General features: G+C 44.6%; 1 protein-coding gene and 1 long non-coding RNA gene across 2 annotated transcripts in view; both read right to left on the reverse strand.

The window, feature by feature from the left end:
- antxr2a (ANTXR cell adhesion molecule 2a) overlaps positions 1–13,816 on the reverse strand; it is a 45,076-nt gene extending 31,260 nt beyond the window's left edge. Inside the window, exons 1-8 of the mRNA XM_065962528.1 lie at positions 13,346–13,816; positions 10,996–11,067; positions 6,970–7,041; positions 6,313–6,394; positions 6,131–6,235; positions 5,886–5,954; positions 4,677–4,757; positions 389–453 (exon numbers count right to left, since the gene is read on the reverse strand). Of these exons, the coding sequence (XP_065818600.1) occupies positions 389–453; positions 4,677–4,757; positions 5,886–5,954; positions 6,131–6,235; positions 6,313–6,394; positions 6,970–7,041; positions 10,996–11,067; positions 13,346–13,521 (722 nt within the window). The 5' untranslated portion in view covers positions 13,522–13,816. The remainder of the gene's footprint in view (positions 1–388; positions 454–4,676; positions 4,758–5,885; positions 5,955–6,130; positions 6,236–6,312; positions 6,395–6,969; positions 7,042–10,995; positions 11,068–13,345) is intronic.
- Positions 1,195–4,665, reverse strand: LOC136178144 (uncharacterized). The gene is made up of 2 exons (XR_010665505.1): positions 4,069–4,665; positions 1,195–3,934 (listed from the first exon to the last, which is right to left on the reverse strand). It is a non-coding gene; the product is annotated as an uncharacterized lncRNA (long non-coding RNA).
- Positions 13,817–16,726: the final 2,910 nt, after the last annotated feature.

Below are 16,726 nucleotides of genomic sequence, written 5' to 3' on the forward strand. Positions count from 1 at the left end.
TTCTTGAATCCCTCTTTAAACGATGCTGCAGGTTCAGTGACCTGTGTGTGTGTGTGTCTGTGTGTGTGTGTGTGTGTGTGCATGTGTGTGTGTGTGTGTGTGTGTGTCTGTGTGTGTGTGTCTGTGTGTGTGTGTGTGTGTGTGTCTGTGTGTGTGTGTCTGTGTGTGTCTGTGTCGTGTGTGTCCTGTGTGTGTGTGTGTGTGTGTGTGTGTCTGTGTGTGTGTGTGTGTGTGTGTCTGTGTGTGTGTGTGTGTGTGTGTCTGTGTGTGTGTGTCTGTGTGTGTCTGTGTGTTGTGTGTCTGTGCGTGTGTGTGTGTCTGTGTGTGTCTTCGTGTGTGTGTGTGTGTGTGTGTGTGGGTGTGTGTGTGTGTGTGTGTGTGTGTCCACTCACCGTTCACACAGACGCTGGACGGCTCTATACTCAGGATCTCTGTGCACGATTGCTTTAATATCTGAGAGGAGGAGGGGGGGGGAGGGGGGGGAGGAGGGGGGGGGAGGAGATGAGGACATTATCGCTCAGGGGTCGAGAATAAATACACGGAGTCCCGGGCGTTATCGGCTCTGTCAAGTTTCCAAAACAGATTAGGGGAGCAACACCTGAGAAACGTCTCGCTGCTGAACGCAGCGCGGCCGGGCTGAAGGAGAGCGGCTGAATATCAGGAGGGAGGAACGGCAGCTGTGCAGGGCTTTATGGGAAAATTATGCAAGACTATTACATTTCTGAGTTCTATTAAAAGGCCCTGCGATGCTGCATTATCATATAAAGAGGCCGGCGTGAGCCCACTGTCACGGCGCCCAACGAGCCGCCGTGATTCAATAAATCAACAGAGGACAAACTATGCAAATCCCAGAACACAGAGAGTAAAAAGAAGCATATTAACGCAGATACGGCCCCACTTGAAGCTTTCAGTCCACGTTGAGAGAAACTTCAATCTGAGCAGAGTAAGGGGAAGTGTTTATAGAGGACTTATTACATCTGATGGTTTGATATGAGATCATTACAGAGGAGGGGGGGGGGGGGGGGGGCGGGGGGGGGGGGGGGGGGGGGGTTGGGTGGGGGTACGTCTCCGTACTCTCCACACTGTGCTCGAGGAAATCACAGGAAAAAATAAAAAATGACATAAAATATGAGGGACAGGAGGACGGAGTAAAGCGGTTTGACCTCCTGAATGTTGCAGAAATATATTAAAATAAAGAATCAGGATTAATTGAGTTCTCCTCAATCTCTATAGATCTGCAAACTAGATCCTCAACGTTTTGAAGAAAATGCTCTTAAAGCCGACGACAGAGATGAATTTTACATTTGTATCCATCGATCTGTCAATCTACCCTGACAAGCCCCGCCCTCACCAGGAAGTGTCCCTGTGTCAAGCCCCGCCCTCACCAGGAAATAACTCTGTGTCAAGCCCCGCCCTCCTTGGTTACTGTTACTAGGTTAGACAAAATCTCAGGACAATCAAAGAATCAGGACAGAGATACTGTAATGTGTATGAGGAGAACTTTAAATCATTTCAAATATGATCCATGTCTGATGCTAGCGATGTCGGCTAACGTTAGCTAGCCGTGGCTGCTCGCCGTCTTCGCCGTCTCGCCGTCTCGCCTCTCCTGACTGACCTCTGGACTCCATCAGGGACCGTTTGTGGAGCCAGAGGTCTAAAAACATCGTTGTTATGACGTCCCTGATTTAAAGACTGAACTCTTATCACAGTCTTAAATTCAATCTGTGATGTCTTCACCTCCTCAGTGGAGTTAAAGTCAAACAGCAGCTCTTCAAGAGGAGGAGGAGGAGGAGGAGGAGGAGGAGGAGGAGGAGGAGGAACCACCCTCTGCTGAACTCATTCTGAGGACATACTTGTTAAACAGGATCATAAAGTCATTCCAGTCTTTAAGTGGAACACAAAATAACATGTGAGCATGTGAAGCCCCGGCTGCTTCATGTTTTCAGTCGCTAAAGGAAGCTAACGATAACGATGTGGCTACTGAGTCATTTGGAGGGTTTTTCCATAAATCCTGCAGCTCAGACAACAAAACGCTCCAGTGTGACCTGGAGGGAGAGAAGGAATCAAGGGAATCCTGCAGCACAAAAAAAGCTGCACAGATGATCTGAAATGATTCAAGAGGAGAGAGGATCCAGGATTACTCATGAGGGAGGAATGCTCAGAGTTTCATTGTGCATGCTGCAAGAGGAGTGAGCACCACGCACTTCCTCTTCTTCTTCTCTAAACATTTAGTAATGAAAAACCACAGGAAGTGTGTGACATGACTTTAAGGAGGAGGGGGCGACCTTCCTGCACACGCCTCGGCACCACACGCAGAAGAAGCAGCTCTCTTTTAGGAGGCTGATTTGAATGTTGATTATTAAAAGCTGGATTCTCAGAGATGACACCGTCCTACGTGAGAAGTGCTTTTTTTTTTTTTTTTTTTTTTCCTTCTCTTGTTTTTCAGACAGTTACTCACTGAAATGTTAAAATGACTTCTGCATCTGTTTTGAGTGAATCACAGTGACATGTCCACATCCACAGAAGCATCATGTAGACTGAGTTTGGAGAACTAGAGATGATTTTTTTGTTTTGTTTTTTTGTGACATTGTTCTGTCTGTCCTGCATGATTTACATTTTCTATATGAACCAAATGCTGCTTTATGTGTGTCCTGCATGCTTTATGTATCTTCTCCTGTGGCTGCTCACCTGTCTGCTTAATTACTGTCATGATATTTCAATTTTTGTAGCTTTTAGAGATGTTTGAATTTGTTTTTTTTAGGGAGCCTTTTATAAAAAAAATCTGTCCAGGGACAACAGATGAAAATTACTCTGGGATATTTACTGAAATGTTTATTAACATGCAATGTCCCTGTAAAGTCTAATAATGAAACCTTGATCTTAACGTCTCACTCTTTCCTCCTCAGAGGACAGACAGCTTCAGTTTCAGACCCGCCTTCTTGACGGTTCAGAGCGACACAATCAGTCACAGTTTTTTACACTTTGCATCAACAGAAACAGAAAGAGGACACGCCCTTCTGGCTGTGCGTCCCTTCCAGCTGCTTTTCTGAAACACTGCGAGCTCTGTGGACTCTGACAGATGTTTGAGCCCGGCCCGGGTCACAGAGCTCCTGCAGGGCTACAAATGTTTGCCACACAAACCGCCTCCCTCCCCCTCGCCTTGGCTGACAGCGCTTTTTCTAAAAGCTGCAGCTAATGGAAAGAACCGCTAATTGGCTGGCAGAGGAAGGGGGAGGCTGCAGGGGAAGTTCACATAAAAAGCTGTTTCAGGGACTCTTCAGTTCAGCAGCATGTTTGTGTCCCGACACCAAAAAATAAAAAGCATCAGAATGTGAGCGTCGACACACAACATGTGAACACTGTCAGCGTGGTTTAAACATCTCTCTCTCTCTCTCTCTGCACACTGAACACTTCTTTCCGAACACATTTTCCGTGCAGCTTTGCAGGAAGTTCACGGAGGTCTCGCTCTAATTTGTGACAAACCTCAATGAAACTGTCTTTGAGCGTCCAGCTCACGACGAACGCCAGATTCTGTTATTTTTACAGAAATAATCAGGACTAACTTTAAAGTGACGACTGTGAGTTCAGAGCAGGAGAGACTTTAGAGCTTGAATCCTCCCTCGCTGCTTTAATGTGATATAATGTGTCACATGATTTTGATCATTATGACTGAACCATTCTGCTGATTTGACCATGTGCAACATAACTGTCACTGCTTTTAAACGATTATTTGTCCTATCATATTTGATCGTTGTTTTTGCTGCTCTTGAAGTTTCTACGACCTCTAAGTATTACTCCACTTCAAACCAGGAACCTCCACACAGAGAGACTCCTGAAGGATTCAAACCAGGAACCTCCTCACAGAGAGACTCCTGAAGGATTCAAACCAGGAACCTCCTCACAGAGAGACTCCTGAAGGATTCAAACCAGGAACCTCCTCACAGAGACTCCTGAAGGACGAGGATTCAAACCAGGAACCTCCTCACAGAGACTCCTGAAGGACGAGGATTCAAACCAGGAACCTCCTCACAGAGAGACTCCTGAAGGACGAGGATTCAAACCAGGAACCTCCTCACAGAGAGACTCCTGAAGGACGGGGATTCAAACCAGGAACCTCCTCACAGAGAGACTCCTGAAGGACGGGGATTCAAACCAGGAACCTCCTCACAGAGAGACTCCTGAAGGACGGGGATTCAAACCAGGAACCTCCTCACAGAGAGACTCCTGAAGGACGGGGATTCAAACCAGGAACCTCCTTGCTGTAAGGAGTTAACCACTGTACCACAGTGCAGCTTCTTTCACTTCAGACAGAACTGATGATTTATATTTCCTCTGTAATGTGAATCATTTATTTGATTCTCCTGATTTTTCAGTATTTTCACTAAAACTCAGAACGACAAACGAAAGTCCAGAAGAGAACCTTCAAACATTTCTAAAGAACAGCAGAGTGAAAAAAGTCTGTTTGAAACATCCTGAACTGATTGTAGTTAAAAACATGCAGGTAGGTACACACACACACACACACACACACACACACACACACACACACACACACACACACACACACACACACACACACACACACACACACACACACACACACACACACACACACACACACACACACACACACACACACACACACACACACACACACACACAGGAGGCAGACTCACAGAGTTGATGATGCCCTTCAGAGCGTGGAAGCCATCTTTGACAGGAAACACTTGGTCCTTGGTGTCGGCGATCTGAGCGAGCTGCGGGTGTGACGGGAGACTTTCAGTTACTAACGGGTTTGTGGAGATTGAACGCCGCTTTCCCTCCGTTTCTCTTTCCCTCCTTTTGGGACTGAGCGCCGTCTCGTCTTTCATTCATTCTCGGGCAGGAGGAGACGCAGCAGATGGCGTGACTGTGGCAAACACTTTGCTCAACCATCAAAAAAAAACAAATCACAAACTGAACGCTTCCTTTGTCTCAGAGTGAATAAGTGGCGATTAGCGCGTTCTGATGCGCGGACAGGCCCGCACATCAGAACCAATCAGGGAAGATTCTGACCTCAGAGCTGCTCACACTCTCTCTCTTCTGCAGCTCAGGCGTTAGATTTATTAACTAAAGAGGGGGAATGACTTCTTTAAATCACTCTGATTAACCCTTTAATTCCTGCCATGCATTTATCATTATATGTGTAAATGTCCCTGAATGACTTTTTGTGGAGGTTCAGACTGACAACAGAACACCATCATACAGTTTATCATTACTCATCTTCTTTTTAAACATTGTTGTACATATATAAACAACACAACTTCAGAAGGTCAACACTTTTTTTGTGTTTGTTTCTTGTGTTTTATTTTGAAATTGACTTCCTGTCCAGGTCGATCTATTCTGTTCAGCTTGACTCGTTCTTGCAGCGAGCTCCGTCAAAAATAGACTCGGTGCGTATTTACGCTACGGAGACGGGCCGCGGCGTGTGATGTGGAAACGGGGGCGTTGACGAGAGTGGCAGCAAACTGCGGTGTGGTGCGCGGCGCTCTGTGGAAATTGCAGGTTACACTCTACCTGATGAAACTTGTGTCATACTGCAGGTGTTGTGAATCAAGCGTCAACACAGAAAACTTTAAAATTATCTTTTTTTTTGGTTGATTTGACTTTCAATCGTCGTTAAAATGAACAGCGATAAAACGTCTGCTCCGTCTTTGTTGACCAGCTTTTTTCAGTCTTCAGGGATCGGCTGCTCGCAGGCGTAATATCCCTTTAAGACGAGACAGGTAACAGCTCTGATCTCACACGTGTTTACCTTTCAGCGTCTCCTGCTTTAAGAGGTAAACATTCCAGCATACGTCGACGACAGACGAGGTGTGTTCACATTAAGACGGCGGCTCTCTTACCTGCTGCTCGTCAAAGTCTTTGACTCCCACGCAGTAAACACGGGCACCATACTGCCTCGCCTCCTTAGCCTGCACGGAGACGGGGAAACAGGTTAGAGGTGGAGAAAAGAAAGACGTGAAGAAGAAGAAGGATGGAGTCACATCAGAGGAAAATAAATAAATCTTTCTCTAATCGTTTTTTAATGTGTGTCTCTGAAGTTACTGAAACTAAAAAGAGACTTTCTGATTGGTTTGTGGAACGTCACCTCGTTGACGGTGAGCTCGAGGGGGAAAACCTCCAGCTTGCCGTCCGTCAGAGCCAGAATGATGCTGGACGATTTGATCCCCTGAGCCTTAATCTGAGCCGACGCCTGCAGGGTGGAACAAACACCGGGTCAGATAATGTTCTGAGTATATTTCAGAGTGTTTGACAGAAAGGGTTCAGAACCTGTTTTATTCCCTCGTGCATGAACGTTTCTCCGGCTGGTTTCACCTCCTTCAGCCTCTTCAGACCTTCTTCGATCTCATATCTACAAACACAAAATGAATCATTACTTCTCCAGAGCTCGGACAAAAACAACACGTTGACGTCTCTTTGGTTTTCATTTATCCTCTACAACCTGAACTGAACCGTGTCTTCTTTAAAGTCTTGATGTGTGATGTTTCACACTTAAATGTAGAAATCCAGTATCTCCTCTGAAAATAACTCTGTGAGTCATGACTGTCTACAATGGGTGTAACACCCGAGTCCCACTGTCTGTGATGTTTTCAGAGTTTTCAGAGTCCTATCTTCACTTTGTTTACATCGCCAGGACGGCCGGCTGACTCCTCCCCTCGTGTATAAAAGTTGTTTAATTGAGGGACTAGAGAAAAGAAGAATAACATACTGTACTCACTGCTTAACTGTGTTTCTAGATCACGCTCATTTCAGGTAAATTTACATGCAGTGTGAAGATACCAGCATAATAAAGATCGCTAGCATTAGCATGCTAACACAACAATGCAGCGTGAGTTGTTTTGGTTTCATGCTGGAGCTCAAGGGCGACACCTGCTGGATCAAAAAAGTGAGAGGGTCATCTATAGAGAGGCAGTCTGATGTTGTTACCTGTCTCCCGTCAGAGGAAGCAGGACGGTGGCTTTAGACGAGAAGATGATGAACGAGACTCTCATCCTGGGGCTGAAGAAGAAGAAACAAACATGACGTCATCATCAAAGGCAACACGGCTCGATATACAAGACAGCGTGGTTATGCAGGGGCCTTCAAAATAAAATACAGACTTATGCAGGGGCCTTCAAAATAAAATGGAGTTGGAGTTGGTCTACTTCCTGTTGGACCGGCAGGTGACAAACACCGGTGGTTAGCTTGTGCTAGCGTGCGTTAGCTTGCAGTGTAGGTACAAAGCAGTAAACGTACAGACTACGTCCTGCAGTGGGCGGGGCTTCTGGGCCCAGGAGGAGGGGCCAGTTTGAATGTTTACAAACATTTCTACTGACTCCTCCTTTCTTCTTTGATTTTTTTTCCCTTCCTGAACACAATTAAATCTTCACTTTCAGGACATGTTGACCTCTGGGTGTTATCAATAACTGACTTCAGTTTAATGTTTTTAAGGTTTTCACGGCTTTATTTTAGAGGCAGGACAGCGGACAGAAGCAGAAATCAGGGAGAGAGAGAGAGAGATGGGAATGATGTGCGGAAAAGGAGTCACAGGAGAATAAAGAGGCTCAGTGTTTTTACTGATATTACATCAGAAACGTCTGAAAGCAACTAGAGAGTGATTAATGAACGCTCGGACAGGAAACATGTGGAGCTGATGACTCACACACACACACACACACACACACACACACACACACACACTAATACTTCTATGTACCTGTGAGTGTTTACGCTCTGTAACGTCATAAACAGGATTAATTCAAACACAGCTGCTCTCTCAGTAAATACTTTCAGTGATCGAGCATCGATATGACGAAGCACGCAGACGGCAGCGTTACTCAACTCTCACAGTCAAGAAATATTCTCAAAGATTTAAAGTCTTGTGTTGAGATTAGCCGTGAAGCCTCTTCAACCTCTTCGACTGCACGACTTATAGAATAAAGAAATGTGTTGATTTTTTTTTTTTTAAGTTACAATTAATGTTAAACCACCAAGCAGGACCTGAGGCGTGTTGGGCGTGTTTGGCAGTTAGCGTACGTTTGATTGGTCGCTGAAAGAAGAACGACTGAAGCAGCACGTTCACACGAACACCGAGTCTTTTTGTTGTTGTTATGGCAACGGGGCAAAACGTTTGTGGTGACCTCCCCTAAAATAAGCAGGGATGGTTACAAGATGGAGGACAGTTTGTGAGCTTACAGATTTATTTTCAAAATAAAACACCTTGTGGATGTTAAAGATCTTTAATAAAAGAAAATCTCCACGGTAACCGTTGAATGAAGGAGAATCAAAAGTTCTCTCTCTCTCTCTCTCTCTCTCTCTCTCTCTCTCTCTCTCTCTCTCTCTCTCTGAAGCCGGGGCAGCATAAGGAGAGGTGCTGATATTTCTCACCCACATGACACAGTCGCCGTTCTCCCCCGCAAACACGCCGCCGCCATCTTTACAGCCACACGGGCCGAGCTGGCAGGAAGCAGCCGTATACATCCACGTCCTGTCTGCCGTCATATGTGGACGGAAAAAACTCACAGAACAAGTCGGAGAAACGCTCGCCACGCTCGAGTCGGAGAGGAGAAAACGTGGGCGGTGACTGAAATCCAAAGAGCAGTCTTTAATGTTTTAATGTTTGTTCTATTCAAACAGTTCCAGCGAGAGAAAACAGGAAGCTGAGACTTCGGTCTGTTGTGTCCTTCGTGTCGCACGATTCTTCTCGATGTGTTCGTTACGTGCGTTGGGTAAACGGAGCATCACCGCTAAGATGGCGGAGAATCAGCTGAGACCGTTTTTTCACTAGATCCTAAAATGAAACATCGACTTTTATCTTTTACATCAGAGAGCTGAGACGTGTCGGTCGTGTCATAATATTAGACGTGTTTGTGATGTCATCGATTGTTAAATAACGGAGGTAGGAAACGGCGTGCGCTGCGCTCACTGCAGGGGGGGCGGCGCCGAGCAGGAAGGGAGCGCGCACACACGCTAACCATCGGCCCAAAGATGCTAAAAGACCGAAACAATATCTCCTTCAGTGCACAGTTTGTATCTGTCCTCTGTTCAGTAGAGCAGAAGAAGAAGAAGAGGGCGTGGCTTAATGACATCATCAGGACACAATAGGAAGTGGGAGGAGTTTTGTCTCGTCCAGGAGCTGCAGCTCTAGAACGAGTGCTTCACCAACAGGTGGGTCTGTAAACTAGAGCTCAGGGAAGAGGGGCGCCGTTTGCTGTGATCTGATCTTCCCTCCTATTGGACGCCCAGAGGTGTCGTCACAGAGCGCCGCGTCCACGTGGGACATGAGCAGCGTGCAGAGACGGCGAGATCGCCATCGCAAATAAAACTTTGAAAGAGATCTGAATGTTGTTTTCTTGCAGCAGAAAGCTGAAACGTTCGCCTCTCGCTTTACGACTGTTTGTTTGTTTGTTTGTTTGTTTGTTTGTTTGTTTGATTGTTTGTCGATGACATCATAATGTTTCGTCTATTCTATTCAATCACTTGCATTTAAAAGGATGGACGCGGTCTGAAGCGTTCAAACACATCGGTAACGGTGTTTAGCTCCGACCAGACATCGGCCAGAAGTCTGCGACTTCTGTTTGTGTTGCCATGGTAACAAACGTGTCTCCATGGCGATCGTGACATTCTAAATAATGAAAAGTCGTCGATGAACACTCGGAGTCCGTCAAAGTGTTTTACAGTGTTGAGATATTTCACGTTTCTCGTAAAGACGGCAGAGTGAGACGCGGAGATGCCAGGGACATATCAGGGGGGGGGGAGGTCTGTGTGTGTGTGTGTGTGTGTGTGTGTGTGTGTGTGTGTGTGTGTGTGTGTGGGTCCTGTTCTGTCCACATGGCGGAACAGAAGAGCTCTTGGTGAGCGAGCATTGTTTAGCAGATTGTCGTCGTCTCCTTCCAGTGTTCTCGCTCTTACTGTACATTGTCTGCTCGCCGGCCGCTCCGTGCCGGGAGGGGGGGAGACGTGTGGAGCCGGAACCCCCCCCCCCCCCCCAACATACACACACATACACACCCACCCCCCGGTGCAAATGGCCGTTCTCACAGCCCAGAAGACTGCTCCTCTCTGCCACCCACTCCCACCTGGTGCCTTTGCTATTTTCTTCAACCAACCACTCGATTCTGGCTGGGTCGCCGCCGTCTGTCCTGTGCTGGCAGGAAACGTTTTTGACTCAAACGTTATGCAAGCTCAACGTTCAAGACGCTTTTTTAATGAAATATGTGCAAAAAAAAAAAGGATGTGGTGGATTTTTTTACAGTTTGATCATTTGTAAAAACAGGTGTGAAGAACTTCAGTGTGAGCAACGCGCAGCAGGCTGGAGCTGATGTCATGTTCCCTCTTTAATCAACCACCACGTTTCAAACAGTCATTTTATTTTGAAGGGTTAACCCAGCACCTCGTGTGGATCCATCAGTCACCTGTCAGTGCAGAGGGTGCATGCACAGAAAGTGTCGATTTCTGTTCCATGTTACCCTCACACCGTGCAAACTGCAGTTTTTGTTGTTGTTTTTGTATTATGTAAATATGTTTGATTTTTAACTTCTTGTTATTTTTAATAATTATATTCCTGTTTCCTGTTTTTCTTGAGCTGTTGTAATGAAAAAATTTCAATGAAGTTTATATTTATCTTCTTTATCTTTATCACTTTGCTTTAATACAGTGTATCGCTTCTGTACAGTTTATTTTAAATCACTTAGCTGTTACCACAACGTATTTTATTTTTTATTTGTACTTTTCTACTCTTTTTTTCTTCTATTTTATAGATAATTTAAACTTTTTTGTAGAAGCTGACTCAGGGAGAAACGCACAAAACTTCCAATGTACCTGTACTGTCCTGTACCTGTGCAAATAGCAATAAACATTTATTCTATTCTATTCTATTCTATTCTATTCTATTCTATTCTATGCTACATTCTATTCTAAGCGTCATTTCATAATATCTGAAGAAAACGTTGTGCGACCACTTTGTGCACTCACCTCACAAATCTGTCGGTCAGGTTTTTCACAAAGGAGTAGATCTCGAACCAGTCGTTGGCGACACTTCCAGACCTGAGAGGAGGAGAGAGAGGAGTCAGCAGCTGGTCGGCGTGCAGCAGATTGAGTGCTGGGGAGTAAAAACACTAACTGTACAGTGTGTGTGTGTGTGTGTGTGTGTGTGTGTGTGTGTGTGTGTGTGTGTGTGTGTGTGTGCTTTGTAACACAGCCACAGTTGGACATTAACACCGGCCACATGCTGGATAATCGAGCTGAGAAGTCTGTGATCTATAGCAGCCACTAAAGCTGTTAGAAAACCTCCAATGTTCGCACGGGCGCCGACTCGCTTACAGATCTGCGTTTTGGCTGCTGGAGAAAAAAGACTTTCTTTAAAAAACAGAAAAAAACAAAGAGAAAAATCATGAAACAATAACTTCATGATATGAACAGAGAGACAGTAAGGGGACAGTTCTTCTTCTTGTGCTACAATCTGAACTCCACATGCAGCTTTTCAAAGTAAAACAGCGGAGGCCTCGAGTGGAGCCGGATCCATCAGGACACTCCGGTACTGATTTGAAAGATTTCACTTTTAAAGCTCAGAATGTTGGCCTTCCTCAATCACATCCGATCGGATCGAATAGAAGGAGATCGCTCTGAAGGTTCAGGCCAGGAAATCGAGGACTAGCAGCAGCCTCCTGGCCTTTTATTCTAAAGAAGACTGTTTCTTTTTCGCTTTATAGCACTTGGACGAAAAACTGAGATCTGTACAAGTATAGTGTAGAATACTTCCTTTTGAAAATGAGGGTCATTTCTAGCCCCCCAGTTTTTTTATTATTATTATTATTATTATTATTTCGACCCCTTGTGAGCCATCTGGCCGCCTCACATCCTCGGGGTGTGGCTCTTCTGGACCCCTGGACTCTACAACGAGCTTCCTGAGGAGACGAGGACTCGCTGAATCTCTCTCTCACTCTGGACCTGAAGCTTCTCATGAAATAGATGTCGTCTTCAGAGCCGATACTCTTTGATAACATCGATGGTTCAAATAAACAGAGGTGGTATCGTTTGAAACACGAGGTAACTTAAAGTAGATCGATCATTCTGACGACCTTATTCCACACACAGGTCACCGCGCCCCCCCCCCCCAAAGGTGCTGCACAGAAACAAGCTGAAAGTCAGAAAGACTTTTGCACAAAGAGACTCCTGCTGCACAACGTGATGACATCACACATCATCAGAACGACCAGAGAATCTGACCGAGGAGACGTTTAATCTGCAAACAAACAAACTTGAATCGAGCTCTCTGACTCCACGTCGAGAAGAAGCAGCGCTCTCTGCAGCTGAGGCGTTTTCTCTTTTCACACACATGAAAGAAAGAAACTCTGTGCCCGACTTTATCCAGGGAAGGATCGCAGCTCGCCATCCTGTCGTTTAGTGATTATGAGGAGGGTGTGGTGGTTTTGGAAATGGGTCAGGGGAGCAGAGAGAGAGAGAGAGGGAGGAGGACAGGATGAGAAACAGTCCCTGTCAGAGCTGTAAAACTCCCCCCACAATGCACTGCAGCTCAGTGAGCATGACGCTGCTGCTGCTGAATCTGTGTTTACACTCTGTGTGTTTGAAGAAGTCTGACAAACAGGAAGAAGAACATTACCAACAACACGGCCTCACCGTGATGTAATCCTCTGCTCAACACAACATGCAACCACTGCTCAAAGATAGTTCACGTCTTACTTTGAAGGATTATCCAGATGCTTTTTCACACGCACTCTGCAGACTTCTAAACAATCTCAAAGTTAGTCACTGTTTCAATCCTCTGAGGAGAGGACTCATCGTGCAGGTTTTCTGCATGCATCGTGGTGCACAGAGCTGCAGGAGCACCAACATGTCAGGCTGTGATGTTACTGATCTCACAGTTTATGAAAGAAGAACAAACGACGGACAATAAGCAGATATCAATCAACCAATCAGAAGCGTTCAGCAGAGAAGCATGTTGTCGTGTTGAACAATGTTTTTGCACACTGCCTCATCCATGGAGGGAAGTGTCCACATACTGTGTCCAAACTGTGAGCCAACAAGCAACATGGTGACACCGTTTAGAGCAAGACCGGAAGTGACCCTGCAAGTCAGGTCACAGAAAACTGTGTCACACCTGTAACCAAGCACCGCCCCGGCCTCACCTCACATCTCAACCTGCGACACAGCTCACATCCTGTCCCAGGAAATAACTAGTTATTAACATAGGGGAGAGCGACATTTCAAAATAAAATAAATTCGTTTCCATTGTTTTTATCTTCAGTTAAAGTGTTCAGATGTGTGAGACAGAAGCTCACACTCTTTTTGGGTTCTTACTTACTTGTCTAAAACGAAGTAGAGGTCGTAAGCTCCGTGACAGGAAGCTTCTTCTGCCCAGCAGGAGGAAGCGAACATCCCGAGCAGAACCACCGCAACCACCGCCGAGCTCCACCGACTCCTCCCGGGGGGGGGGTCACCCTCCGCGGGGAAGAAACGGGACAACACCTTCTCCACCATGATCCCCGAAAACACAAATAAAAAACAAGTCCTGTGTTTGAAGACAGCAGTAAAGACGTGTTTTTAAGGAGCCGAGCAGCTGATACACATCTCTCAGAGAGAGAGAAGCTTCATGTCAAAGTTCCTCCAAAACATCCGAGAAATAAAGGAAATCACCGCGTGACGTCATCAGCCGTAAAGTTTCTTCACCCTCAGCATCGTGAGTCACTGATCGGTCACACACACATCCTCAATAAAAACACACACTGATCCTGAGAACACACAGGAGAGACACTGAAGATCTGCTAACCCTGAACTTCAGCCTGAGAAGTTTGTGATGCCTTCAGGTGCTCAGAGGAAGCTTGTACATTCGAGTTCTGCAGGCTGGACTTTGATTTTTTACTGTTAATGATTATAAAACGTGAAAGTTAGCCCAAGTCTTAGCATTTAAAAGTCACTTAAACATCTTTTGTAAGTCTCGGTGGAGGGGCTTCAGACTCTGTGAATCACTTGAACTTCACTTTGAATAAACTTTATTTATAAAGATCTGTTCATACTTAAAAGCACACAGCCCAAAGTTCTGCAGACAGACAGGAAATCAAATCAGAAATAAACTACAAACAATAAAATCCTCAAAGATGAAAACAGGAAACGACAGTTCATAAATAATAAATGTAAGGTTTGTACGATGTCTGGTTTTTATAGTAACTTCCATTACAAACTGATTCACACTCATTGTTCTGACGACCTCCAGCACTTGAAAGCATCCTCGTTGTTCTCCAGTGCGCATGCGCGAGTCCGAACCAGCTGTTGCTCCTCCGCAGAGCTGGAGGTCTCAGCGCACACACCCAACAACATCTGTATGGTGTTTTTATACAGGACTACTTCATAAAGTTACATAAACACTGATCACTGAGGTCAGAGGTCAGACTTTTCTTTTGATTTACTTTGTTCGGATTTTAATAAAGAACATTAAATCATCATCATTAAATACTGTCAGTTGTTCTTTCTTCCTGACTTCCTGTCTCTCTTCAGCTGACCGATCAAAAAGGAGCATAAAATAACTTTTAAAATAATAATGTTTTATTTTTTATTTTGCTAATGAAACATTTGATCCTGAATTAACAAAATTAGCACTAAAAACATTTAGTTATTGTTTATTTCTGTACAGTGACTGTGAATGAAGAATAAAATAATTAGCCTACACGAAATACAAATATTTCAAGAAACTGAAAAACCTTTCAGGGAACATCAACATGTTTAAAAAAACTCAAAATCATTTCATGAAATGAGAAAAAATGGAATGAGAGAAAATTATTTCATGAAGCAAACAAACATTTTGCAAAATGTAAAATAAAAGTATTAAAGAAATGTTTTTTTTTCATCAAAAACATTTCAGGAAACAAATAAAGATTTCATGAATTTCAAAAAAATTAAATGGAAACATAAAAACCTTTAACAGTAAAAAAAAAAAAAGAATTTCATGAAACTTCAAACCCAAATAAATATTTCATCTCATGCAAAAAAAATGTATGAAACATAAAAGATTTTAAAATAAAATTCAAATGTTTTTTTGTACATTTTTTAATCAGAATTTGTTCGGCATAATGAAACGTTTTTTTTTCCTTTTGAGAAATGTTTCTTGAAGTTGACCTTCAGGGCCACCGTACCTTTGACCAGCATGCTGACTACACACAGGGAGTCTTTGGAGATTATTGATTTCTATTTCTCATTGTTCAAACTGTTTCCATCGATTAAAGTTTGGAGTTAACACTAAACACATGTACGGGAACATTCAGCTCTTTCTTTATCATTTATCATTTGTATTCATCAACCAGACTGAAGCTCTCGTTTGGACCGAGGCTCTCTCTATATCTGCAGCACACTTCATTATGAAGCGGAACACGTGGCAAACACAGACGGCCTCACAGACACTTCAGTGGAGACGGAGAAGTCGTCCTCCGAGCAGGAAACAGAAAAACGTCTGCTGGCAGGACGAGGTCAGGAAGAGGCTGCAGATGTGAAGTAAACCATTTCAGTCTTTGTGTTTCTCTCGCTCTGCTTTTGTTTCTTTGTTGAAGGTTTTATAAGTCAGACGGGTGAAGACCATCTGACCCTCATGTGGGGTCAAGAATAACTGCAACAACACGCAGACGACAGACTAAATAACACACAGAGAAAAGCTTGAACCTGGTTATGTAGCGCCCCCTATGTGCAGAAACTAAAGTCCTTGTTGCAGCTGCTGGTCCGACCTCCGACCTTTGCTGTGTCTCTTTCTGTCCTATCTCAGGGCCCGATCACGCAGACACACGTCTCCGCTCGCCCTGTGTGCTGCAACCTCACGTCTCGAGCTGAAAGTTATTATTATTTAACCTTTGTGCGTGCAAAAAAAGCTCGAAAAACGTCTTTTGCAGCAGCAGAGGAAAGCGCCCGGCGAGCCTGCTGTACCAGAAGAAATCAACGTTTTTGCTAGTGACGCATCTCTGAGTGATCGAGCCCTGAAAGAGAAAAAAAACAACCTTTGCAGCTGTGTGATGATGTCCAGATCACGCTACTGAAACTTACATTTTCATTTAGTTTCATGTTATAGAATCCAGTTTTCCCTCCAGAAAGGCGAACTCTTGATTCCTGACACTTTTTTTTGCCCTCATATTTAAGAATGTGACCAATCGAGACACGATGCACCTCTGATGGAATACCTGCAACAGCCAATGAGAGCGAGCAGTCCAGGAGGAGCCGCCATCGATGTTCTCAGCCAGGATTTCACCTCTAATTTTTTTCTCATCTTTATCATCTCATGATCACATCTTTATAATGTTAACGAGGAAACTGTCCTCATGTCTGAGGTCTCCCATGTTTCTAACACGGGTTAAGATTTGAAGATTGTCTGCAGCCTTAAGAGACGCTTTTCTCTTAAACATGAACAATCATTCTATCAAGTAAAAACCTTTCTTTTGTTTTCCATGGTGACACAAAATGAGTCCTTTAAGGAGCCTGACAGATATGTATATGTATGCGCAGAGGAGCAGGGGGGATCTTTTTGTTTAACATTCAATTAAAGGAGCCTTTCTGCTCGGAGCACATTATGGAAGCTGCAGGTGTCTCCATCCTCCGCCTGCTGCACGGCTCATTGTGTGTTTAAATCCCCCAAACCTGGCAGCCTGCATGCATCTCTCTGCTCATTGATCTGTGCAGGGAGCCGAACCTCCAAAAACCTGGCAGAGCA

The sequence above is a fragment of the Labrus bergylta genome, chromosome 2 (genome assembly GCF_963930695.1).
Source record: "Labrus bergylta chromosome 2, fLabBer1.1, whole genome shotgun sequence".
NCBI classification, from domain to species: domain Eukaryota; kingdom Metazoa; phylum Chordata; class Actinopteri; order Labriformes; family Labridae; genus Labrus; species Labrus bergylta.